This window comes from Dysidea avara, chromosome 2 (genome assembly GCF_963678975.1).
Source record: "Dysidea avara chromosome 2, odDysAvar1.4, whole genome shotgun sequence".
Lineage (NCBI taxonomy): Eukaryota > Metazoa > Porifera > Demospongiae > Dictyoceratida > Dysideidae > Dysidea > Dysidea avara.
Window position 1 is genome coordinate 16,613,113 of NC_089273.1, and position 25,989 is coordinate 16,639,101.

General features: G+C 36.8%; 1 protein-coding gene across 1 annotated transcript in view; it reads right to left on the minus strand.

Annotated features, from left to right (window-relative positions):
• Nucleotides 1-2,962: 2,962 nt before the first annotated feature.
• Nucleotides 2,963-25,989, minus strand: part of LOC136246715 (uncharacterized) — a 45,478-nt gene continuing 22,451 nt past the window's right edge. The window contains exons 5-8 of the mRNA XM_066038269.1: nt 24,218-24,271; nt 24,003-24,038; nt 19,525-19,628; nt 2,963-3,370 (exon numbers count right to left, since the gene is read on the minus strand). Of these exons, the coding sequence (XP_065894341.1) occupies nt 3,188-3,370; nt 19,525-19,628; nt 24,003-24,038; nt 24,218-24,271 (377 nt within the window). The 3' untranslated portion in view covers nt 2,963-3,187. The remainder of the gene's footprint in view (nt 3,371-19,524; nt 19,629-24,002; nt 24,039-24,217; nt 24,272-25,989) is intronic.

Here is a 25,989-nt window from a genome sequence, read left to right on the forward strand (position 1 = left end):
GTCATGTCTACCATGACCATGTTGATTGTTATTGTGTGTATTGTGTAAACTGTTACTGTGTTGACCATCACTGTCTGTGACTGTGTTATGTCTACCATGACCATGTTGACTGTCATTGTGTGTATTGTGTAAACTGTTACTGTGTTGACCATCACTGTCTGTGACTGTGTTGTGTCTACCATGACCATGTTGATTGTCATTGTGTGTATTGTGTAAACTGTTACTGTGTTGACCATCACTGTCTGTGACTGTGTTATGTCTACCATGACCATGTTGATTGTCATTGTGTGTATTGTGTAAACTGTTACTGTGTTGTGTTTACCATGGCCATGTTGACTGTCACTGTCTGCGTTATGTACGTCTGTGTGTATTATGGTGAATGTCACTGTTATATCAATTATATTACTGTCTCGTGTAGGTCAACTGTCTCGTGTATGTCTAATATTACTATAATGTCAACCATCACTGTGTGTGTTAGCTATCTGGTAAGTCATTCAGGTGTTGTACAGGTTGTATATTGACCTTTGTTTATCTGACTAGAATCTGGCAGCCACTCAAGCTACTATATTAGATATTCACACAGGTCATTCATTGTACTTATAACTTTAACTTATGTACAATATTTACTGCAGGTTTTTATGGGAGTTTTTCAACAGTTGTATTGAAGATGCTTCACATCAAAAGGGCTTGATCACACTTACCGTAAAACTTATTTGATTGTTAAAATTGCAAAAAAGAATAATGAAATACAATAAAAACATTTCAATGCATAGTTTAAACCCAACCACATTCAATCGGAAATTCATCCTCCAGTTGGCAGCAGCAGTGGCTTGTACGTCACCATGGAGAAGCACTGCCAGTAGATCTATTTCCTGTTCACCAAAGTGTCCCATTAACATAGGAGAAACGGACTAAGAGCCACCGCTCAAACATAATGGCGTCCAGTATAATGGGTCACTCTGATATACTGATAATAATCCATGCTGTACCACAGATCTAGTTTTCCTGTAATACATCATCATATTCCTAATTCTGTAAAGGAACAATATTCTCCAGGAACAGGTGGATCTCAGATAAATCATTTAAAACACCTATACTGGTATTTTGCACAGGTTGCAACAAATTTAGTTAAATGACAGACTTTAGCTTAACAGATGCAACAGTATTTCAAATCCATTAAATATTAAGCTATGCGTGCCATGAGGTATAGCTAGTGTAGACTTGACATTGACATAGGCTACTAATCCTACTGATGAACTCAAGTGTATCCATAACAGTACAAACCATCTAAAACATCAGTATCTATATAGCTGTGTGTATTATGATGTATATTGCTGGTTAATTCAGTTATTTGTAGTGCTACATGCATGAAATGTACTTGTACTTCTTCTGAACAGTAAGAGACACACTTAGTACTCACATTAAGTAGAATATTCACCAAACAATGGCATAAATCAGAGAAAGCCAAAAGCTGATGTCCAGAAACAGGATTACCACTTGGATTAGCCTAAGCATTACAGTAAATTATTTTATGGCAGTGGATACTGAACTGAAAGTCGGTTCAGTAATGTACCAGCAATTAAACCAACAATAAAACTTGCTTGCTCCAACCCTTTGAAGTCACCAAAACTTCATATGGTTTACCTGAAAAGCAACTTTCTTATTGCGAGCCAGTTGTGACACTTCACCAGCACCATTGAAACAGGCTCACTGGAACATTTATTTATAAGGGTTGTACAGCACAAGTGCTGAAGGTCTGTATAGAACACCTGGCATGTACAGTCTGTAATAATAATCATTAGTCCAGTATGTACCCTTCGTCACTCTGCTCAGCCTACCTGTTTTAAGTTGTTCCATTGCACTTAATCAAGGAGGATAGCTATTTCAAAAAGGATTTAGCTACCACGTTCACCTTGTTATGAGTTTTATGCTGTTCTTCCTGGCTGCTACCAGCTGTGTTAGTCCCTCAAGTACTATTCCACCTTGTATCACATCTAAGCAGACCTGATCTCATACTAGTTTCCACAGATTATATCATGCTATTAGAACTCACCGTGGTTACTATTACTCAGCATCACTTTTTGGCAGCAAAGAATCGTAAAGAAGATTGCTGTGGCTCATTACATGCTGGACCTTCAACATGCTGAATTTTTGGCTGATTTTTTGACAGTTAAAATAGACCATTTCATGCCAGTGACCATTACAAAACTTAACAATGTATGCCATCTACCAAAGAGTACAATACATTGCATACTTCAGTAGGTAGCTTGTGTGCCATCTACCATTTGTACAGGACATTTTACCCACGGGTTTAGGCATCATCTATTAAGTGCTATTCCACTATACACCTGTGAGAAGACTACACCTGTAAAATCATGGAATGTAGTCAATTTGTTGCAGAGATGCCAACCTCTAAACAATTTTAGGAGTGAGGCCTCAAACACTACCAGCAATGTGGACCAGAACTCAAGTGCAGCTTCAGGATTTTTGGTAGTGAAGACCAAAAAAAAGGTTACTGCACATGCTGCATGCTTAAAAATAAGCACAGGGCTGTCCAATTTTAAGCACAGGGCTAATTATGAAGCAAATCAGGCATGAGAACTAAGCTGAAAGAGTGAGAAACAGAGGGTTAGGTGTGAAAGTGTGAGATTATTGATCATGTTCTATAGCAAATTTAGCAGTTGGGTTTGGACTAAACTGTGTGCTAGTGTTAGCTTACATCCAGTAAAAAGTACCAAACATTTGCTAAAACGATTTGTAAGTTATAGAACAAATTAAATTTCATGGGAAGCCATATAAACAAACTGCACAGAGCACCCTTAAATGCAAAAACATTTGCTTTATCCTTTTATTTCTGCTAGCACATCGTTGTTTCTGCTACACTATTATTATTGTTTAAATTGTTTATTTTTGTAAAACTATAATTATATAATTTTCGCTGTTTAAATGATGAACATATCTAACAACCAAATTTTGCATGAAATTAAATATTATTTGTTTTGTAGTTTTCATTAATGGGGTATTATCACATATGAAAATTTAATGTCAATTCTGCATTCCACCACAAAGTTCTAAATTATCACTTTTGCAGGAAACAACATAGTCAAAAACCTACTGTAAATTTTATGTCGAGCTAAATAATGTATGCATAAACAGCAGCAGTTGCAGTTACTAAATAGTTGTACTGTCATTGTTTTTCAAAATCCTTTAGTAGGTTAGCCTTAACCACACCAGCTAAATTGGAATTATTAGATCCTTCCAGAGCATCCAGCACTTTCTGCCATGTTCTCTCTCCACATTCTAAAAACTTCCGAAATAGTGCTAACTTGCAATTATCAATCTGATCTCTCCCATTTTCAATCTTGATTTTCTAAAAAAAGTATAAACATGTCAGACCTTCAGTGCTGGTTATTGTAAAGTGCTAATAACAATAACATTAAGGTATTGAATACAATAAAATGTACAGTTGCTCAGTAGAAACATTACACTGGTAAAAAACAATTTGTATAGGAGTACCATGAAATTCCAGATTTGAAGTACAGTGGAATTCCTCTAAGATGGACACCTTTAATTATGTCCTTTATGGAGGTGTCCTTATTTAAGGGTTTTCTAAAATTTTAAAATAATCAGTTTGAGTGCATGAGGCTAGACTGAGTGGCGGGGCAAGATGGGTTATGGTACCATGTGAACCAGACATGATTAGTTTAATAGCAACAGAAGTGATGTTATTGAGCATGGGTTACCTAATGTGTGTGGCCTCTACTACACTACCAAGACAGTCAGGCACCACAAAAGTTTTATACATGTTTCATAAAGACTTGTCCGGATTACTCTGTATTTGATTAGTTATCAAGATGGTTGGCTATACAGATTATGTAGTTTATCCTGTAGTGCAGCTTATTCTTAAAGTGCACCAGCTACTATTTTCAGAAGATCTGGGTAAGAAAATTAACAGCAGTATTTGTATACGTATTCATATGGCTTCTCGTAGCTTCATAGCTTTATCTCACAATAGCTAAGTTTGATTGATTGTTGTAACTGGCAATGAACCTTTGTTAGTGTCTGCGATTAGCGAGGTGTTGTACTGTAGTGCTTGCCATGTCTGGGAATTGTGCACTGTCTGGTTTACAGAGTAGAGAGGTGTCCACTATTGAGCGGGCATTAATACACACAAGTATTGGAAGTTGCATTTGGGACTTTATTAATTGTCTGTTATAAAGAGGCTGTCCACCATTCATGGGGTGTCAGTTAAGAGGGGTCCCACTGTACTTGTGAATGGAAATTTAAAATGGTACCAGTAATGTAGGTTGGAATGACCAGATAAAATAACAGTTGGTTTTTTCAAGTTAAATGTATTTATACAAAAGCAGCCCAATAGTATAATAATGTATTAAATAGTTAGCATTAAATTAGTGTACACTTCATGTAATTATAGTATAGTATGCATGTTTAGAACACATACAAGTGCTTTGCCTGTACAGTGGATCCTCGCTTATCCGAACCTCAGTTATCCAAACACCAAATGTGACTGTTCTATTAGAGTATCTTGTCATCAGTGTGCATTCTATTAGAGTAAATGACTGTTCTATTAGAGTAGTTCAATGAAGCTCTGTACATAACTCAATGGGCTTCAGTTATTTGAACAAACAAATTCATGTATCTCAACACCTTTGGCTAACTATAAGAACAAAGTCGTTCAGACAACTGAGGATCCACTGTACTGCCACCTGTAGTAAACAAAATTAATGTTTTGCCTGGTGCATGCCATCTGTAAACAGGGCTAATTCACAGTTTGCTTTATTCATTTATTTACATTGAAAAGAGCTAGGGCTAATAGTGGCTTATTTTCAAAGTTATTGACAAAACTCTGTGGTTGCTAAGGGTTTCATGCTACACAAAATTGTATTAATGTTTTACTAAATTCATAGCTGTAATGTCCAATAAAGTAAAGGTAATCAAATCAGATTTACAAGGATGTCTACATTTAAGCCAAGCAGTATAAAATTGGCAACTGTGTTTTCTTTTCCAGGAAGAAACAGCAGAGCCTGAAATTACAGTCAGACATTGGACAATTTCCCATTTTTAGCAAATGTCTGACCAAATATGTCTTTGTGTGGACAGTGTCCGAGCCATTAAAAATGCTAGTTATCCATTGCCAAACAACTTACCATAAGTAATGCTACTGTAATTTTGTGTAAAAATATATGTCAATATACTTATGGGTGTGGCGCGCCGGCTCCTTGGGCCGCACGACACACTACCGTGTGTCTTGATTTACATTAATGATTAGTAGTTTTATCTCATATAAACATTTTCGTGTAAGAAATTTTTGTACAAATTCTGCATGAGAAACTTATTTTACAATAAAAAAAGCAAATTACAGTACTATTTGTTTAAAAAAATTTCCCTGTGGTACCAAAATTGTTTTTGTGCACTGTGTTTCTCTTGCATTATTTTGCTACTTCTTTGTGGAATGAAAGTTGTTTGCATACTATTCTTTGTCTTACTCATTGCATTATTTGTTGAAAACTGGGAAAGTTTGTAAGTTAATATTAATCTAATCAAAAACAGCCAAGCTGTAAAAAAAGGTGCGGCCCCCATAAAGGCCATGGTGAAAAAAGATGTGAAACCAAGGTGGCGGCCAAGAAATGGCTGTGATGGTAGGTTAATGGTTACATTTTAATAACAACAATTCAGGTGAATTTGGTGCCAAGACCAAGCGGCACAAAATTCACCTGAATTGCCGTTATTAAAATGTAACCATTAACCTACCATCACAGCCATTTCTTGGCCGCCACCTTGGATTTCACATCTTTTTTCACCATGGCCTTTATGGGGCCACACCTTTTTTTACAGCTTGGCTGTTTTTGATTAGATATCACTTCTTTTTGTATTTGTATACTGCAAAGCCGGCCTATGGCTGGCTTTGGGGCTTTTTTAACCCATGTGTTTTTTTCTTTACCACAGGAAGAAGAAAAGAACTTAAAGAAGAATTTTAGTACTTCAATTATTTTTGATTTTATTAGTAATTATACAAATTATATACATATATTTATTACATGCTCATTATTCCCCACAGGATTTTTTTTGCAGCTGATCTCTCTACTGGGTGACTTGAAATGTAGCTGAACTATATACAGGATGGTTTCTTTGTAGCTGAACTCTCTGTAACAGGTGATTTGTTTGCAGCTAAACTCCCTACATGGTGGTGTCTTTATAGCCGAACTCTCTACATGATGGTTTCTTTGTAGCTGAACTCTCTATAAGGTGACTTCATCTAGCTGAACTCTCTACAGGGTGATTTTTTTGTAGCTGAACTCTCTGCAGGGTGATTTGTTTGCAGCTGAACTCTCTACATGATGGTTTCTTTGTAGCTGAACTCTCTACAAGGTGACTTCGTCCAGTTGATCTCTCTACGGGGTGATTTGTTTCTAGCTGAACTCTCTACAGGTGAATTGTTTGCAGCTAAACTCTCTACATGGTGGTTTCTTTGTAGCTGAACTCTCTACAAGGTAACTTCTTCTCTACAGGGTGATTTGTTGTAGTTGAATTCTCTACTAGGTGGTTTGTATGAGGCTGAACTCTCTACATGGCGGTTTCTTTGTAGCTGAACTCTCTACAGAGTGATTTGTTTGCAGCTGAACTCTCTACATGATGGTTTCTTTGTAACTGAACACTCTACAAGGTGACTTCTTCTAGCATGATCTTTCTACAGGGTGAATTGTTGTAGCTGAACTATCTACAAGGTAACTTCTTCTAGCTGATCTCTATACAGGGTGATTTGTTTGTAGTTGAATTCTGTACAGGTGGTTTCTTTGTAGCTGAACTCTGTACATGATGGTTTCTTTGTAGCTAAACTCTTTACAAGGTGACTTCTTCTAGCTGAACTCTCTACTGGGTAATTTCTTTGTAGCTGAACTCTCTATATGATGGTTTCTTTGTAAATGAACTCTCTACAAGGTGAATTCTTCTACCTGATCTCTCTACAGGGTGATTTGTTTGTAACTGAACTCTGTACAAGTGCGTTTTTGTGGGTGATCTCACTGCAGGTTGATTTGTTTGTAGCTGAACTCACTAAAGGGTGATTTTGCTTGTAGCTGAACTCCTTGCATTGTATCTAGTTTCTAGCTGATCTCTCTACAGGGTGATTTGTTTGTAGCTGATCTCTCTACAAGTTGATTTGTGTGTAGCTGATCTCTCTGCAGGTTGATTAATTTGCAGCCGATCTCTCTACAAGGTAATTTGTTTGTAGCTGAACTGTCTATAAAGTGATTTATTTGTAGCTGATCTCTCTGCAGGTTGATTTGTTTTAGCTGAACTCTCTACAGGGTGATTTACTTGTAGCTGAACTCCTTACATTGTGAGTAGTTTCTAGCTGATCTCTCTACAAGTTGATTTGTGTGTAGCTGATCTTTCTACTGGTTGATTTGTTTGTAGCCGATCTCTCTACAGGGTAATTTGTTTGTAGCTGAACTCTGTACAAGGTGCTTTTTTGTAGGTGATCTCACTGCAGGTTGATTTGTTTGTAGCTGAACTCACTAAAGGGTGATTTGCTTGTAGCTGAACTCCTTACATTGTGTCCAGTTTCTAGCTGATCTCTCTACAGAGTGATTTGTTTGTAGCTGAACTCTCTATAAGGTGATTTATTTGTAGTTGAACTCCTTACATTGTGTGTAGTTTCTAGCTGATCTCTCTACAGGGTGATTTGTTTGTAATTGATCTCTCTACAAGTTGATTTGTGTGTAGCTGATCTCTCTGCAGGTTGATTTGTTTGTAGCCGATCTCTCTATAGGGTAATTTGTTTGTAGCTGAACTCTCTATAAGGTGATTTGTTTGTAGTTGATCTCTCTGCAGGTTGATTTGTTTTAGCTGAACTCTCTACAGGCTGATTTGTTTGTAGCCGATCTCTACACAGGGTATTTTGTTTGTAGCTGAACTCTCTACAAGTTGATTTGTGTGTAGCTGATCTCTCTGCAGGTTGATTTGTTTGTAGCCGATCTCTCTACAGGGCAATTTGTTTGTAGCTGATCTCTCTACAGGGTGATTTTTTTGTAGCTGACCTTTCTTCAGGGTGATTTGTTTCTCTCTACAGGGTGATTTTTTGTAGCTGACCTCTCTTCAGGGTGATTTGTTTCTAGCTGATTGCTCTACAGGTTGATTTGTTTGTAGATGAACTCTCTACAGGGTAATTTGCTTGTAGCTGAACTCCTTACTTTATGTCTAGTTTGTAGTTGATCTCTCTACAGGGTGATTTGTTTGTAGCTGAACTCCTTACATTGTGTGTAGTTTCTAGCTGATCTCTCTACAGGGTGATTTGTTTGTAGCTGATCTCTCTACAAGTTGATTTGTGTGTATATAGCTGATCTCTCTGCAGGTTGATTTGTTTGTAGCCGATCTCTCTACAGGTAATCTGTTTGTAGCTGAACTCTCTATAAGGTGATTTGTTTGTAGCTGATCTCTCTGCAGGTTAATTTGTTTTAGCTGAACTCTCTACAGGGTGATTGCTTGTAGCTGAACTCCTTACATTGTGTCTAGTTTCTAGCTGATGTCTCTACAGGGTGATTTTTTGTAGCTGAACTCTCTTCAGGGTGGTTTGTTTCTAGCTGATCTCTCTACAGGTAGATTTGTGTTGATTTGTTCATTGCTGATCGCTCTAAAGGTAATTGATTTGTTGCAGTTGAACACCCTGCAAAGTGATTTGTTTGTAGCTGATCACTCTAAAGGGTAATTTGTTTGTAGCTGAACTCTCTCCACAGTGACTTGTGTGTAGCAGAATTCTGTGTAACTGAATTCTTTAGAGAGTGACTTAATTGTAGCTGAATTCTCTACACAGTGCATGACATGTTTATAGCTGAACTTTCTTCAGTGTGACTTGTAATGTTCTGAATCTCTATAGTGGTATATTTGCTTAACTCTCCGCATGGTGACTGTCTTCTTGCTGAACTGTCTATAAGATTAACTGTTAGCAGCTGAACTCCCTACAGAATAACTTGTGATGTAATAAAATTCTATAATGGAGTAAATAAATTAGCCGAATGCTCTATTAGGGTGACTGTTCTATTAGAGTATCTCGATCTCGCATTTGCTACACGGAGTTGGCTTTCGAATCATAACTCAGTGGTTTATAATCCGATTCTTCTGTACTACTGCAAGGACTTTCTATGAAGATTATTCCAGCTATACACCGATTTTCAGCTCATTGCTCTAAGCGGTTTGCCTAGTAGGCGTGAAAACTAATACTTTTTTTATTCATAAAAATCGATCGCGTAATTGTGACACAGGTTGGGTTTTGTGTCATATCTCCGTGGTCTTTATCTCGATTCCTTTCAAACCACCAAAAGGCACTCCTACGATGGTTACTCCATCTACATAGCAATTTTCAACTCATTCCATGAAGCGGTTTACCCTGTAGGCGTGACAACAAATCGATCTTGTTTTACGCGAATAATCGGTCATAACTCCTGAACCATTCATCGGATTTGTACCAAATTTGATGTTAGGATTCGCCTTTGGACTCCCTTTCTGTGTGCCAAATTGCAAGGCGATCGGAGTACGCGTTTGCTTGTTATAGCAATTTTTGCAAGTGTGCGAAAAGACGAAGAAGAAGAAAAAAACGAAGAAAAAAAAACGAAACTTTGGCAGCTCGTATCTCGGAAATGGCTGGAGCGATTTCCTTCAAATTTGGGATGTAGACTCCCTTGGCTGGCGGGCAACTGTGTAGCAAATTTGGTTCCAATCAGATAAGTGATCACCGAGATACAAAGGTGTGAAAATGACGTTTTCGTTCTTCCTGTCAATATACTCACGGTGTGGCGCGCCGGCTTCTTGGGCCGCACGACACACTACCGTGTGTCTTGATTCTAGCTTTGTATGTTCACAATACAAGTGTGTGGCTAAAGCTGGATTGTTTAGAGAGCAATACTAGCTGGTCTACATCTTGTGTACCACTTTAACTATAATCTCTTGTAGTGTTTTGGTTGGCGGAGCATGCTACATGAATATCCAAGAGAAGTTATAGCAGAAAAGTATGTCAGAATGTGATGTGGTAGAGCCTGATGGTTATGAAAGGAATATGATGCTGGTGATGAAGATGTTGATAAGGAGAATGAGGAACTAGACAAGTTTATACTAGATGACTAGAATGATTGAGTTGTGTGATTTTGTTTTGTATTTTATTAGTTTCATTGTTTGCCACTTGTCTGTCACTTTATAGTTATACTTATTCCAGTACTACAATGAACTTGGCTATGTCAGACCAAAAAGTTGTGATGTCTGAACCCTTTGGCATTATGTTCAGACATATTGTCAGAACAGTTTGAAATTGTAATTTTTGGCCCTGAAACAGGTGGTCACCTTCAATGTCCATTTGATGTCAAAGGATTAAAGTATGAACTAATTACCTAGCCACCAATCTATTACAATTTTAAAAATTAGATTATCTTACATGAAATTTAAACCTTAAGCTATTAAATGAAGGACCAGGTATAGCTGAAACATTGGTCTCACATTCAGCAATGTACCACAGGTCTTGCTACTTGAAATATAGTAATAGTAAAGCCCAGGGCTACAGAAGAGAAGTGCTTCCACCACACTGGAATGTGATGCTCCTAAAAAGACAAGAAGCCAGTTGGATATTTCATTTTTCCAGCACGTACCTACTGTAAGTGTTTTTTTTTTGTGATGAGTCAAGTGGACAATTGCATAAAGCTAGTAGCTTAGAAATTGACTCCCATGTAAGAGAATGTGTAATTCTACTGAATGACATTAGACTACTAGCAAAGCTAGGAATACCAGATATACATGCATTGGATGCACAATTTCACTGAAGATGTTGGTGGCTCTTTAAAATCATGTACAGGACTGCATTAAGAGCAGTAGCACTACAATTAGTGACGATAGTTCTATGACTACACATGCTGTAGCTTTAGTGGAACTGGGTTTATACATTGAGGAATCAGTGCATATAGTGATGCTATGACATCAGTGTTTAAATTGTCTATTTTCACAAAATAATATTGTACACAGAACATTTGAATCAACCTCATCTTAACATTAGCAAAGTCAACTCAACAAGGTTAAAGGAAAGATTTCTTACTGTACTACCAGAATGAGACCATGTCATCATGGAAGGGATATTTTTTTGCATATGAAAAGGATAATGATACCTCAATCTAGAGGTGTACCGATAATCGGATCGGCTATAATATCGGCCATCGATATGGTAATTTTTACCAATATCGGTATCGGGTGCAGGACAGCAGGAGGACCGATATCGCTACCGATTTTATACAGTAGCAATAGTCTGTACATAAGCGGATTATTTCTACATTATCCATGTGGCTCTTTAGTGCCAGTGGCCTATTGTTCACTCTGAAACAAGGGCTACGCTACGAGAAGCCATATAAATAAACGCGATTCTAGTGTTTGTTGCTGGAAAGCTTATTGCAGTCTTTACAAATGAAGCAGTTATAGAGTACCTTGTTATAAAAAGAAGGGTCACAGATAACCAAGGAAACTTGCTGTACCAGCTTTCTCACGAGCCATTAGAATGCGGAGTAATGCAGAAATATCCGTTTAAAGCTTCATGGGAGTATACATAAAAATGTTTGTGGGTGCCTAATTGTCTGGATTGCACAATAGAAACCCAAGCTGGATATCACCACAGGCAGAGTACAGCAATGAATGCATGCACATGTTATAGGGTAGGTAAATGTACACTTTTAACTATAATGCAAATATCGGATCAACTATCGGTTATCGGCTTCTTTTGGTGGCATCAATATCGGACATCGGGACATGCCAAAAGCCCATATCGGTACACCTCTACCTTAATCAATGCTACATGTTAGAAAGATCATGATTCTGAAATTCTGGTGCTATCATACTGGCAAAAACAGCCAATGTAATTTGTGTACAAATTTTTCATCAGCAACAAAATAAGTTTAATGGATCCCATGTCAGTACCAGATGAATTGTTAACATTAATAAGAATGAGGCACCAACATAGCAGAACAGCCAAATAACAGTGGTGACTATAGAAACAATATGCAGCTAGTGTTATCTTACAACTGATATTATTCAGCATAAGTCCTACAAAGAGTCTACTGCAGCTCAGTCAGTGGTGCGACATAGTAAACACAAAGAAACCCTCATAGCATTGCAATTTCATTACCATATATACCACATATCAAATAGTTGCCCAGGAGTAAAACATGATACCATCAAACTTGATATTACTGCTCAGAGGAAAGCTGTTCCTGAAATTATTACAAACTGTTCAGTTGTTTCACCAGCTTCATTTCATAATAAACATCTGTGTGGTCCAATAACTCCCAGTTGTTACATGCCTACATTAAATTCAGGTTCTCAAGATGCCAACCAAGAAGTACAGCAATGGTTAGCTATAGTAAAATAATTAATAGGGCAGCAGTACTAGCAGCTTTGAGAAGGATATTTATATATCCTGGGAAGCATATCGTGATCCACTTCTATGTGGTCAAAAGCAATTATTGCTTTGTTACCTTTATTTTATGAAAATGCTAATTCTGTAGCTATTACAAAGCATGCCATGACCTGCATTACTAAAGAAGCAATAGAATCCTGGCCAAATTCTGGTTATTACAATAGATCAACCATTGTTAAGTTTAACACAGCAGATACGGTGGATATGGCCACATTTGAATGAGCATGCTTTGTCATGATGCTAGGTGGTCATAGAAATGGCCATACTAAACATGTTAGGAAAATGTTCAATGGAAGTGGTTGATGTAGTGCACTAGTTCAGGAAAGAATTACTACACATCTCAATGTGCAGAAACACTTCTTTCTGCTTCGCATGCGAAGCACTATTGTTATGCTCATGAAGTTAGTGACTGTTTCTTCCTTATATGTGCTTCAGAATACTGCATATCACAGTTATTGCAGTGAAGTAGTAGCATGTAAAGAGCAACTGTCACTGGAGGTATGCATTAAATCCAAAGTAAATAGCATCCCTAATTTTACTATTAGAAAACTGTGATAGATTTGAAAATACTAACGTTAGAATTCATTATAGGTCATTGTGAGAAAGAAATTTTGACTAGTACATGTATGTAGCTACTTTAAATCTACTTTCTCTATGGCTTTTCTTGTTTTGAACCATGTAAATTATGCATGTTAGCTTCCAGTGCACATACGAGACATGAGCATGCTCAACAGTACTCATCCATCAGTTTACAGTGAATTTCAGAAAGGTAATCTTGTAGTATGATGATCACTTCACCAGTTTTCCTGCATGGCAATGGATCAATCTCTTGAACATTTGAAAAAGAGGATCAAAAGAGATGGTAGTGCTGTTGGACTCGTGGATGATCCTGATGCACTTGATCGATAATAGCTGGTAACCAGGATTTGAGGAAATATTTTGTGACATGAATGCCACTTGTAAAAACACCATGAACAAGTACCACACATTCAGATCAATTTTGCTAAAGATGTCAACTCCCTTGTAGCCAGATTAATCTGAAGAACTGAAAACTTCATTTCTTGAGAAAACTAAGAACTTGATGTTCTTGACATAAAAATCGTTATGAATGACAAGGTTACAGAATCTGTGATGTTAGCTAACAGCTAGGAATTACACAATAGGGGACATTTGTAGCTGGTAGAAGTACTAGCAATAGTGAAGCTATAACTGATACACAATCAAGGAATAACCTTCCAGACTGGAATGTTATTTCCTCTCTTTCACAACCCATGCTCAACAAAAAATTCAAAGTTATCTCTATGATACCTGCATTGAAAAGAGATGGTCAGCTATTCTCTAGGCTATACACAGCATGCCAATCAAGGAAAGCAGATTTAGAACAGTTTGTTTACACATGAGAACCAACTGGAGCTACCTTCTTTATCCTATAAAGGAAATATTTGACCTGGTACAAAATGTGACATTCTCCAGTGTCTTGAAAAATTGACCCCTAGTGTATCAGGTGAAGTGCACCTTAATGTGACTGCTCATATTATAGATATTTCCGTTGTAATCAATATGAGAAAGCCTAAAGTTACCAAAACATTTGGATAGTTATGTAGATTTAAATTTAATGTAGAACATATAAGCAGATAGGACATTGTTTGGGAAATATACGCAGATTGCGCATTGTTTGGTTTCATTACTGCAAAGATATCTGGTCTCAACATAAGACCAGAGTTTACAAAACCATTCCAAATCAGACATCAGACAAAATTAAACTAACACCACCAGTGGATAGCTACACTAGCTAGTTTAACCCTCAGTACTACTCAAACTGCTTGAGGCTGGTTTTAACAGACGTCTTTTCTGGGTTGTGTGGAGAGCTCGAATGGTGTTTATGGCCTTGTGAATGGCCTGGCTTGGCAAGAATCAGTGGATGGCCAGATAATGTTGGCCAAATAATTTTTCTGCTGATTCTGCTACCACTAAGTAGCCAGCGCAGCCCTGTAATCTCATGTCTAGACTTCATGTGGACTACCTCCATGTTTAAGTCTATCTCTTGCCCACTCTGCCACCCCCTCCCCCTTTTGAGCACTCATGATACTACTTCACTTGTCCATCTGCTAAGATTTTTTATCTTATTTTTTTGGGAACTCTACAGGCAGTTACAAGTACTCTGAAAGGTAATAGATTGATGCATCTTTTGTGTAAATTTTATACGCATGCTTGCTATCCTTGGCAAGTTATGGTGAGATGAATTCTTTAAAATCATAATCCAGTCACATATAGTATGCAAGGAAATATACACATCCCATCTTGATATTTTGACAGTCCATGAACCTGATAACAGCATCAATGAAATCAAACCATGCAATCACAAAGAAGCAGGCACTCGTATGACCCTTCATACAGTACATGTAGCTATGTGCGGCCAGAAAGTTACCAGCAGGGGATGTTGTTGTCTTGGCTGTTGCTAATTTTCAGTTCTTACAGTTAACAGAATTGTGGATTGAATTTGGCATTGGGAAGCATTACTGTTTTATACCAGTATTGGACCTGAAAAAACTAATGCTTTGCCATTTTTTCATGCACTCACTGGGTGTGATACAACCTTTGCTTTTTGCGGCGTTGAAAAAAATGGCTTTGGGTGTCTGGGAAGTGTTTCCACAAGTGATAATTGTTTCCTCTAGTTTGTCTAATAATTTGTCTGAAATCAGTGACACATTTCTTGATAAGCTTGTGAATTTTGCTACTTTGATGTACTGTGTTCCAAACCAGTGAAACTGAGAGAGTCAATTAAGCACAACAAGAACTGTTTGCTAAAGGTAGATTAGTTGAAAACATCCCACCTACGCAGGGAGCACTGATACAGCACATATTATACAGAGCAACTTTTCAAGCAGGCTATATACATTTGGGTCCAATTACTACTCCTTCTAACTGGGACTGGGACAGAGTTGAAACTGGGTCGGGTCACCTGGGTCAACCGGGTCACATTTTGTCTGGGTCATCTGGATCTGACGCACTTTACAAATTATCTTGGTCTGAACAGGATTGGATCACATGCGAAGCAACTTAGTGGACCTTATCCGCAATGATGTCAAAATTGACAAAATGGCCATGTTTAGTGTGGGAACTTCATATGTAATCACTAAAATGAGCTTAGTTTGCAGATTTCACGACATGAAAATATTGGATAATAAAGGTAAAAGGCTAGTTAGCATGATTTGGCGATGCAAAATAGTCCCACCAGACGAAACCAGACTTAAGTTTTACTATCAACACAAAACCACATGCATTTATCTTATGTATGCCTCACCGTTCCCCTTGCTGCAGTATGCAAACATTAACAAAGCAAACTGACATCTCTCTCAATACCCTCTGTACAAAAGTACCCCCACACTATCGACCTCCATTTTGTGGTTTGACGTCATTTCAGGATAAGGTCCATTATTTGGATGATACAGAAGTGTATATAAACAATCCCTGATGTAACCCAGCTTATTATGTAAGCCACGCCCACTTATAGGGATGACAGTCTGCACATTTATCGGTGGTATTGCAAACTGTAGGTATACACGAATCTGCTGCTTGTAGAGCCACGCCCACTAATCGTACAAGACATGGTCTAGTCTTGCAGTAGGCCAGCTTTTTCATGAGCCACACCCACTTTGACATAGGAAATGTGTCATACTGTAATTATGATGTGTTAGGTATGCGCAAAACCACACCCATTTGCAGGAAATGTGTCTTGCTATCCTCAAACTTACGTGGACCACGCTGTATAACATTTGCTTAGTTTTCATACAGTATAGCTACCCTTGTACATACATAACGCGCTGGTCGAGCACTGCTCTTGGTGCACGCTTCAGTTTTGATTAATCTGAGACACATCCGGGTCAAATCTGGGCCTGACCGAGATTGCTATCTGGGTAAGCGGGTCTTCCAGTTCAGCAGTAGTGACCCAGTTTCAGTGCTGGACAAGGAAGAAACTTGCAATGGGTAAATACCTCATTGGACTGCACTACCTGAAGCAAGTGCAGTTTGTAATGAACTACTACACTGTGGTTGCAAAAATCATGTCAAGGATTGTGCAAAAGTTTTAAATCATGACTGTAGTATACCATTCTTTGTGCTTGTGCAGTATATTGCAGCAGACAAGACTCTGAATTGTAAATAATTTAACTATTATGTAACTAAACTAAATGCTGCTAAATAGTGACTGTCTCAGCAAAAACCTGATTTGTTCTCACAAGTATACATATTGAAGTGGTTACTGAATCGAAAGGTTTTTATTTTCACATCTGGTAGTTGCTCTAAGCATTCAACTTTAGGGGACATGAAAAGTAGCATTAGCATTAGGGTTAGAGTCGGGTTCAGTTTTGGTTTCTTCTTCACCTATATTTTTACTACACATACTGAGACAACTACATGAGTAACATTTATAAGATAGAAAAGTAGGGGTAGTGGGTAACTAGCAGCGGTAGCATAGTGGTTAGCACACTTGCCTAGACCCCCAGTAGTCCAGGGTTTGAGCCTCGGTTGAGTTTTGTGATTTTTTTTTCATTTAGTGACCCTTTTTTGTCTAAGTTTTACTGTTGGCTCAATAGCCAGTACAGCTTATTGAACTGACTTTCAGTTCAGTATCCACTGCTAATAGTTCAGTATCCACTGCCAATAGTTCAGTATCCACTGCTAATTCAAAAATAATTCATAAAACTATGTATGCTACAACAAAATACTCAAGTTTTTATTGGGGCAGCACTTGAAGAAGGAAGACATAAATCAATTAAAACTATATACCACCTTATTCACTTGCTCATGGAGAGTTCGAAAATCTTTGTTTTGTTTCTGTAGCTCCGGTGGTGTATGCGTCATGTGCATTTGTTTACAATGTGGTGAACGTAAATGAGATCATTATCATTTCTGCTACTAAACTGCCTTCATGTCCATACACACAAGTGACTACTGGAATAATGCTATACCTCGGCTGATTTGCTAAACCATGGTTAACATTTTAGGCCAAACTGCAAGATTGTAGACTAATCCAAATGGAAGTTATGACTGGGAATGTAAGCACCTGTAGTTTATTTTCAGTATAGTTGCTGATCATCTTGCTCTTCCTACTGTCTAGCACTATAGTTCCAAAACTACTCACCAAAGAAGGCTGAAACTTTGGTGATTCATTTCTTGGACACTGCAGAAAATACAGAGAAAATAAAAAAATTCCAAAATTGTGAAAACAAGTCGGGTTTTTGCTGAGACGGTCACAATTATGTATTAACTAATTGACAATTATTGGTCATTGGGATGGTACATTTCTGTTCTGTATGTTGTGTTTATCATTGTATTCATAGACAATTGCAGTTCCTCATGGTATTTAGCATGTATTTGTATGGCATCTAACCTGTAGCATTAATATCCATACAGTATCTAGTAGAGCGGTATAGCACAAAAAAACATTTTAATGCACACTCAGCTCTGAAACTTTCCACACAAATTGCACTCATTATGACGTTTATTTATTTTTGGTGACCATTACAGGCATTGTTGTAATACAATTAGCCATACAATTAGCTATTTTTGTCTTTATCTCCCTGGGGCATTATTTTACATGGTTAAAACACAGTTTCAAATTAAATGTCTTATTACAAGAAACAACTTGGTTTTTATTTGAAGTAAATAGATTATTCCAAAGTTATTATCATTTCTATTAGTCATAAAAATGAATTTATCTGCCCTTGGGGCATATATTACAAATAGTCAGGTAACTATATAATTTCATGGCTAATGAAAATGACCATAACTTTGGAATAAAAACACCTATTAACTTCAAATAAAACCAAGTTGTTTATTTTATCAAGACCTTTAATTTAAAATCATGTTTGGACAGTGTAAAAGAATGCCTCAGAAGATAAAGACAAAAATGGTAAATTTTCAATGCAAAAATGTCTGTAAATGTCATCAAAGGTCAAATATGCAATGGCACTATATCACAAAATAAATGTCATAAGAAGTACAATTGATGTGCTAAGTTACATGGTTTGCACTATGCCACTCTGCCATCCACAAAGTTCACCTGAGGTGATTATGTGCCATTCTGAAGGTCTCTAATGTAGTGAAGATATATTGTATTATTAATTGTAAACCTCATAAATGAGTATCGTGGATTTGTTCAATAACTGATTTAGACTATGGCTCGTGTGGCTCTGTTAATGGCAGCTTCCTGATCAAATTAGTGCTAAAAAAACTCACTGGTAAGCTTCCTATATGAATACAATCATCTTTATTATTCAGCGATGCTTTTTTATACTCTAGCGATTATTTCTGATGGCTGTTGTGACTGGATCCAGCAAAACATGTGGCACATATAGCTGAGCAAAAGAATCATTCACTTTTGATAAAACTGAGCACCAAATTTGGTACAATATTTACTTGATTCATATTATTTCATTTTAGATATGGTGCCAATAAATTACCAATCATCATATTACACTTTACGAGCCTTTTAAGTATGTAAAACAAATAGAAAATGTATTGGAAAGCTAGCTATAAAAGTATTTAATAGAGACAAGTAAGACATGGTTTCATCCAAAACTGATCAATGGAGGTGTCCATCCAGGTAATTAGCTTGTAATATCAATAAGCACAGAAGTTTGAAGTATATGAAGCCATAGATATGCAATATAGTTGAATTGGTCTGCACTTTTACACTGAAATATTGGCACCATTAAAAGTTTTAAAAACGGTTCATTTTACCACAATTCAAAAGATTTTCTGATTGCACTTGTAAATTTGAAATTCACTTGCATGCTTCCTGACAAGCGGTAAACTGGCTTATAACCTAGTTTAGAAGTTTCCAAATATGCCCTACAGCAATGATTTTGATGTGGCACCATATCTCAAATGATTAGTATACTTTACTCAACTTCCACAGAAAATCTGGTGCTTTCATCACAAAGTGAATGATTTCATCAAAATTTGTTTCTTAGCCACTCTACTAACCAATTTTTGAACAGTAGGTCAGGAAAGTCATCCAGATAAATCTAAATAATTATTAAAAATTATTTACGTACCTCCACCAAATAATTTGCATCATCTTCTGGTAGTAGTAATAAGCCAAACTCTTCCCACTTGTTCAATTTCATCAGATAACGTACCATTTTTGGTATAATAGGTGCTATGAAAAAATAAACAAACAATGGTACTATTACAGTATAGACATTATGTTATAATATATGTATGATGAGGTCAGATGTACATGTATAATCAGTATAATGGGTGCACTAGCAAGGCTGAATTCTCAATAAAAATATAGTAATTAAATAGGAACTGTAGCCAGTTTTTAATTTTTTATTGTTGTAAAAATTGATTTTATATGAGAAGTACTATGTGGTTATCAATGTTTATAGCTGTGCTACATTTCTTTATATATAGAGATATTGCTGTAAGCTTCTTTGTAGTCATTGCTATAATATACATTGATCTGTAGACAGCCTGGCATGCTGGCATAGGCTCATGGCTACTGCTATTATCACACATCTGTGAAGCCTCAAATACATATTTGTCAAGTTTACAAACCAGTACTACGCTATCACACCCCATGGCTTGTCACGACCTGTTGGAAAGCACTTACTGAAATATCTCTCAATAGGAACTCTATAATCCAGGTCACTGCTTTTGCACCATTGTTTAAAACACTGAGAAACTTGTGATGGCATCTTTGAGCATTCAAAACCATTAGTGATGGGTAAATAGAATTTGAGGAAAACAACCAAAAACAGTGGAATGGAATGGCCCACAGAAAATTCCTGATAAAACAATATACAGGTTAGATTTTACAGCACAGTGCTTCTTTGTAACATTACATCTTTCCGCTATAACAAATGAAACACTCTGATAGAACAGTCACCTGTATTAAATTACTCTAATAGAGCATTCAGAGTCAAGGAAGGTTTACTAACTAGCTATCCCACCATGCAACTAGGGACCTGCATTAGAATCCTGTGAATTGATGGACTATAGTTGTCATAGATTAGGTACAGAGACTAGCTAGTTCTTGGCTAACTTAGTTATACTTCACTGTCATCCATGACTCATGTATACTACATATAGCTAGCTATGTAGTTGTAACTAGAAAGTACTTGACATGTCTGCAGACAGTGCAGTAGCTACAAATATTTTATTTTACTTACATGTGTATACACATTTAAGATAAACATGACTGAAATTAGCTAGCTATTTCTTTTTTTTTTGCTTACCAACCAACCCAATATGTTGTAAAATCAATCCAAGCAACAACTTTTCAAATAGGTATGGTCTTAGGGATCATAGGAAAAATAGGGAGCAAGGGACGTTACACCAGCAGATATACTAGTGAATATTTAATCTTTAATTCAGTCATGGTTACAGATTGGAGTATAGGTTAAATGTAAATGACAAAATTCTCAGAAATTAGCTATAACTATACCAGGATTTACAACTTTAGCTGTTTTTACATTTTCATACCTACATAGTAACTGGTAATATTGCTCAGGCTTAATGTAGATTGCCCTGCCAGGTAGGAAACGTTGCATGAGATGTACTTCATTAAGGTAAGGGTGTACAAAAAACTCATTAGTTAGTGTGATGCATTAGCTGGTTCCCTCAGTCACATGACACCATACTGTGTGTCATATGGAGTGTAGTTTTGACCTCGATAATCAAAATGTCAATACCAGCAATAATTCATCCCTGTATCTAATCTATCATATATATATGACCGGATCTGCAAGTAACCCATATGTTCGCACATTATTCGAGTTCCCTTTTATTACATTTTCTTTATCCAGGAATCTAGCTTCAGCTCTAGAAGCCCAGAACTTTCAAAACTACAGCACTACTAAGTGGTAGCAGCAGCAGAAACATCAATTTGTACAGTAATTATCTGGAAATAAACTACAGATACTTAAATAAATGGTCATAACTTTTGCATGCAGTCCTGTACCAAGATGCAACTTACACCATTGGATTCTCCAGTAACAGGTGAATCCATTGCTGGGTAAACTTTGTCTTCTAGGCCCTTCCTAAAAAAGTGCAAAGGCAAAAACCTGAGAAACAAGTTGATGTCGTGCTATGTACTTTTAAAAACCAGGCGCTAGCTGGAAATATATTTCAACTAAAGCTCCTGTTTTGTAATAGTTCAATTATGCATACAGTTATTGTAATTTTGGATTTTGTAATTGGTGAGTTATTTGTAATTCTCTAATTATATTACTATATATGCATTTTTAAGGAAATGCATTTCAAACAAACTGCTTTCAACAACTTATTACACACAGAACTATCTACTCAACTGTATCATAGTTTGTCTATAGTGTTTTTCCACAGTTCTCTCTACAGACCTCAAGGCTACCTTTCATTTTTTGTTTGCTTGTGTGGGGGCATGTCCCCCTTTGAGTCAAAGATATCAAATTTCCTAGTAGCTTAAGAAACCTGCTATGTTGTTTATCAGTAGTTAAATTCATGATGCATGAGGTTTGTAGAGAGTCACTACACCCATATTTCATTGAAACCACCTCAGTGCAAACCTTGCCTATGCTGAAGTTTAATATGGCTTCATTATTAGTGATTAATTTTCATAGGCTGACTCCTTTTACCACTAATAGGATTTGCCCACGTGGATGCATACGGATAGACATAGGTAGACAGATACAATCTATTTCAGGTTGGTTACCCACATAGGCCAAATGCGAAAATATCACGTGAATAAAAATAACCAATGAAATTTCACACCAGGTGGTCGGTTTATTCGTGCCAGCTTGAAAGATGTGCAAAGCGAATCCCTGAAGACATTATGAATGGCTTCCACAACAGGCTATATGATTAATTCCCTATTTAGTTAGAATGGAATAGTATAAACTGCATGGACTCCTGATTATTAGAAGTTGCATAACATCAAATTGTTATGAAACCAATTTCAGTAAACCAGGTTCAACTGGCTGTGGGTGTGAACCTGGTTTACAAAATGATAACAAACTGTCCATCCAACATAAGCCACTATTGATCATATATATATATATATATATATATATATATATATATATCTTCTTTCTCCTTTAATTGGGAGTATTGACACGAAACAAAGATTTTCAAACTTCTCTTGCTTTGGGGATCATGATGCTATCATAGTTTTTGTTACATTAAATTTGTTGCAGCTCACTTGAACGTTTTCTGCTGAACTGTGCAAGGACCTTGGAAGGTAGATCTTGCTAGTCTTGCACAAGTGGTTTCTCTGGGGCACAACCTCAAAAGATCTAAGGAGATTTGAATTGAGTAATAGATAATGCTACACTTTTACAGAATTTGCTCTCATTATACCTCACTAGACCTACCAGTTAACAGCTTCCAAATCATCAAGTTTTATGGCAGCTTTACTACTGTATGTAGACAAAGAAGAAACAAAGGAAAAATTAAACCAATTGTTGAAAGCTTGCATGTCTGGAATAAGTGAACCAATCATGTTCAAATTAGCTATTTGGACTAGTAAAGGTAGAGGATATTTCAAAGCAAAATCCATGTAATTTTGTAAAGGCAAGGCAAGGCAAGGCATTGCTATGTTTTTATTACAATATTGTTCTTTCTGTTTAACAAACTGACGTGACACACTGCATCACAACACACTAATGTGTGTTTTGATTTTTTGAAAATTCCATAGAAACTTTTAGAAAATGTTTGTGGTTACTCTGTACTGTACATACTTAGCATGGGAGGATCAAAGTGCTGCCGCATATTGTATTTTCCATACAACACTGATCAGCTACATAGCTGTACAGTTTGAGTAATATGGTATAGTTTTGCACATATAGTTTTGCACCCCACAGTGACTCTTCTATCAGAGTATTTTGACTTCACGACTCACAGGTTTGCCTTGTAACTCTGTAGCTGTCAATGCAATTTTTCAACCACTAAAGGTTTGAGCTATGATGGTTAACCTATATGCATTCCTATTTTTAAGTTATTCCCATAAGTGGTTGATCATGTAGGTGTGACAACAAATCGGGATTCTTTAACACAAATAATAATCGTCCATAGTTCTACGAATATTTGCATAAAACTTGGTATGTGATTGAGCTACAATACATTCTTAAAGTGTACTAAAGCTCAAGACAATTAAGCTACACATTTGCATTATACGTATAATGGTTTTTGTGAAGTGTGCGAAAAGAAGAATCTAATCCCCCTGAGGCCACTAAAATGAAGAAAAAGAATGAAGAAATTAAGCCAAATTTTGAAGGCTTATATTTCATGATTGTGTTAGGCAATCTTGCTCAAATTTGGTATGTGGGGTCCTGAAGGTGGAGAGCATTTGCAGTATAAAAACAATTTCAATTTGAGAAGAGAGCATGGAGTTATGTATGCATGAAAATCGCATTTTGTTTCTTCCTGTAAACATACTCACAGTGTGGCGGACCAGCTTTCTTGGCCACACGGCACACTACCACGTGTCATGATACAATGCAAACACAGCATTTGAACTATCATATATTAAATATTATGCTTGGTTGCTCTATACCTTTGTTTAGCAAACTTGGTGGCAAGCTTCTATCACCTACAGAAAATGTGTATACAATTTTATAAGCATTATACAAAACACAAAGTTTGATGTGCCAATGCACAACTACATAATAGCACTACAGTAAATAGGTGACCATAGTATAAGCTTGTTTAACAATAACCCAAAGTTTGTAATGCTTAAGTTAAAGCTACAGTGTGTGTATAGGGTCTTACCACAGTCACTTGCTGCAGAACTAGTGCTGAGATCAAGCTTAATTCCTGACTGAGCTAATATGATGAAAATGTAACATTGTTAGTTTATTTACTTCATAGACAAATGAAATTATTACACCCACAATTGAATAATTGAGTCATCAGCTACACAAGGTATGTAAATAAATATGTATAAACCATAAAGCCAATTCAAACAACAGTGACCAGCTGAGCAAAAATTGGTCGTTGTTTATACATTCTTTGAATTCCATTTTATTGCTTCTCTGTTATCTACAGTAACAAATGAGTTGACAACCAAAGTTTCAGCTTTTTGCGATCAATAGTCTTGGAGTTATAGCACTAAACAGTTGGAACAGGAATATACTTGATTTATATAGCAACAGTATGGCAAATAAAACACAGGAGCTTAATTAATCAATGATAACTCATGACTAAAACACATCATGAAGACAGGGCTTGGCTCAATCTGTTCACCGTGAACTGGCACATTGATCAAGGTTTTTGTTCAGTGTACATCTCTGTGTGTAAAAAGAAGGCTATTTCAACAATTAAATGACGACGGTAAACTATTTCTACCGCATCATAAATAAGTACCCATAACTCATGTACTGCAAGCTGTATGAACATGAAATAAAGATTATCATACTCCCAATGGACAGGAGGATCTGGTGGTGTATAGGGTTTAATGATTTGAGCTTTTTTCATTTCATACCAAATCGGTTAAAACATACATAAAATTCTTACATAGCATGTGTATTTTTACCTAGGTTATTTCAACGGAGTAAGCCACCGATGTTTGGCCACAAGGAAGTTTTGGATGCTTGTATGCGGAAACCATAAAACAAATTCCCTTGAATTCTATATCATTGTTAGCTTAGACCCTCACCAACTAGCACACCAAGTTTTGTAAGATTTCCTCTAGGACTTTTTGTGGCAAGGCATTAAACCTAAGTCCAAACCGCATGCTGTTTTGGCAAAAAGTACCTATTTTCACACCTCACAAAGTGCGGCAAATGCAAAGATGTAGTTCATGTAGCTAGGGTAGTGCATGTACTCAATCTCTAGCCCACAATGGTGGATCCAGGATGGGGCATTTGGGGCAAATGAACCCCTCACCTTGTGGTGGAGCCAGCCATTCTTCTGATTAAAATAGTTAGCTACTAAACTTTATGTCAGTCCAAGATCAGTTTATAAACTCATGAAAATATGCACATTTTGATAGCATTTATTACAAATCCACTTGAAATCAAAGACCAAAGCCAAAATAGCTTTGAAATTGTTACCCAGCACCTTCGTGCGTACTAAGCACCACTAAAAATAATTATCATGTTAAGACATTCAGGGCCTTTAAACAGATTTTAAAACTTCATAACCACCTGAAAAAATCAAAATGGCAAAATTAACAGTGAGACATACTAAGAGGTGATTATTTGCTGCTTCAAAAATGCAGCAACTAATAAGAGAATCTAGCTCTCCCCAACCATCAGCAACTTGGCCTGTTTGTGCCCCTCCCCTGGCCCACCAAGTATCAGCTTATAAATCAATGTTAATCTTCATATATTATTAATTAGAAAATGGTATGCATAAAACCCTTTGAACTTTGGGAGATAATGAGGTCCTTATAAAATCCTCTAAGAGACCTGCTAGCAGGCTCTAAAATGGTTAGTAACCTGCTAGCAGAAAAAACCTCAAGCACCACAAATCTCACTTTTGATCATTGATTTGCAATGCTCCCTCCAAGCATAATCAGGCTGATAGCTTGCAGTGGGTGA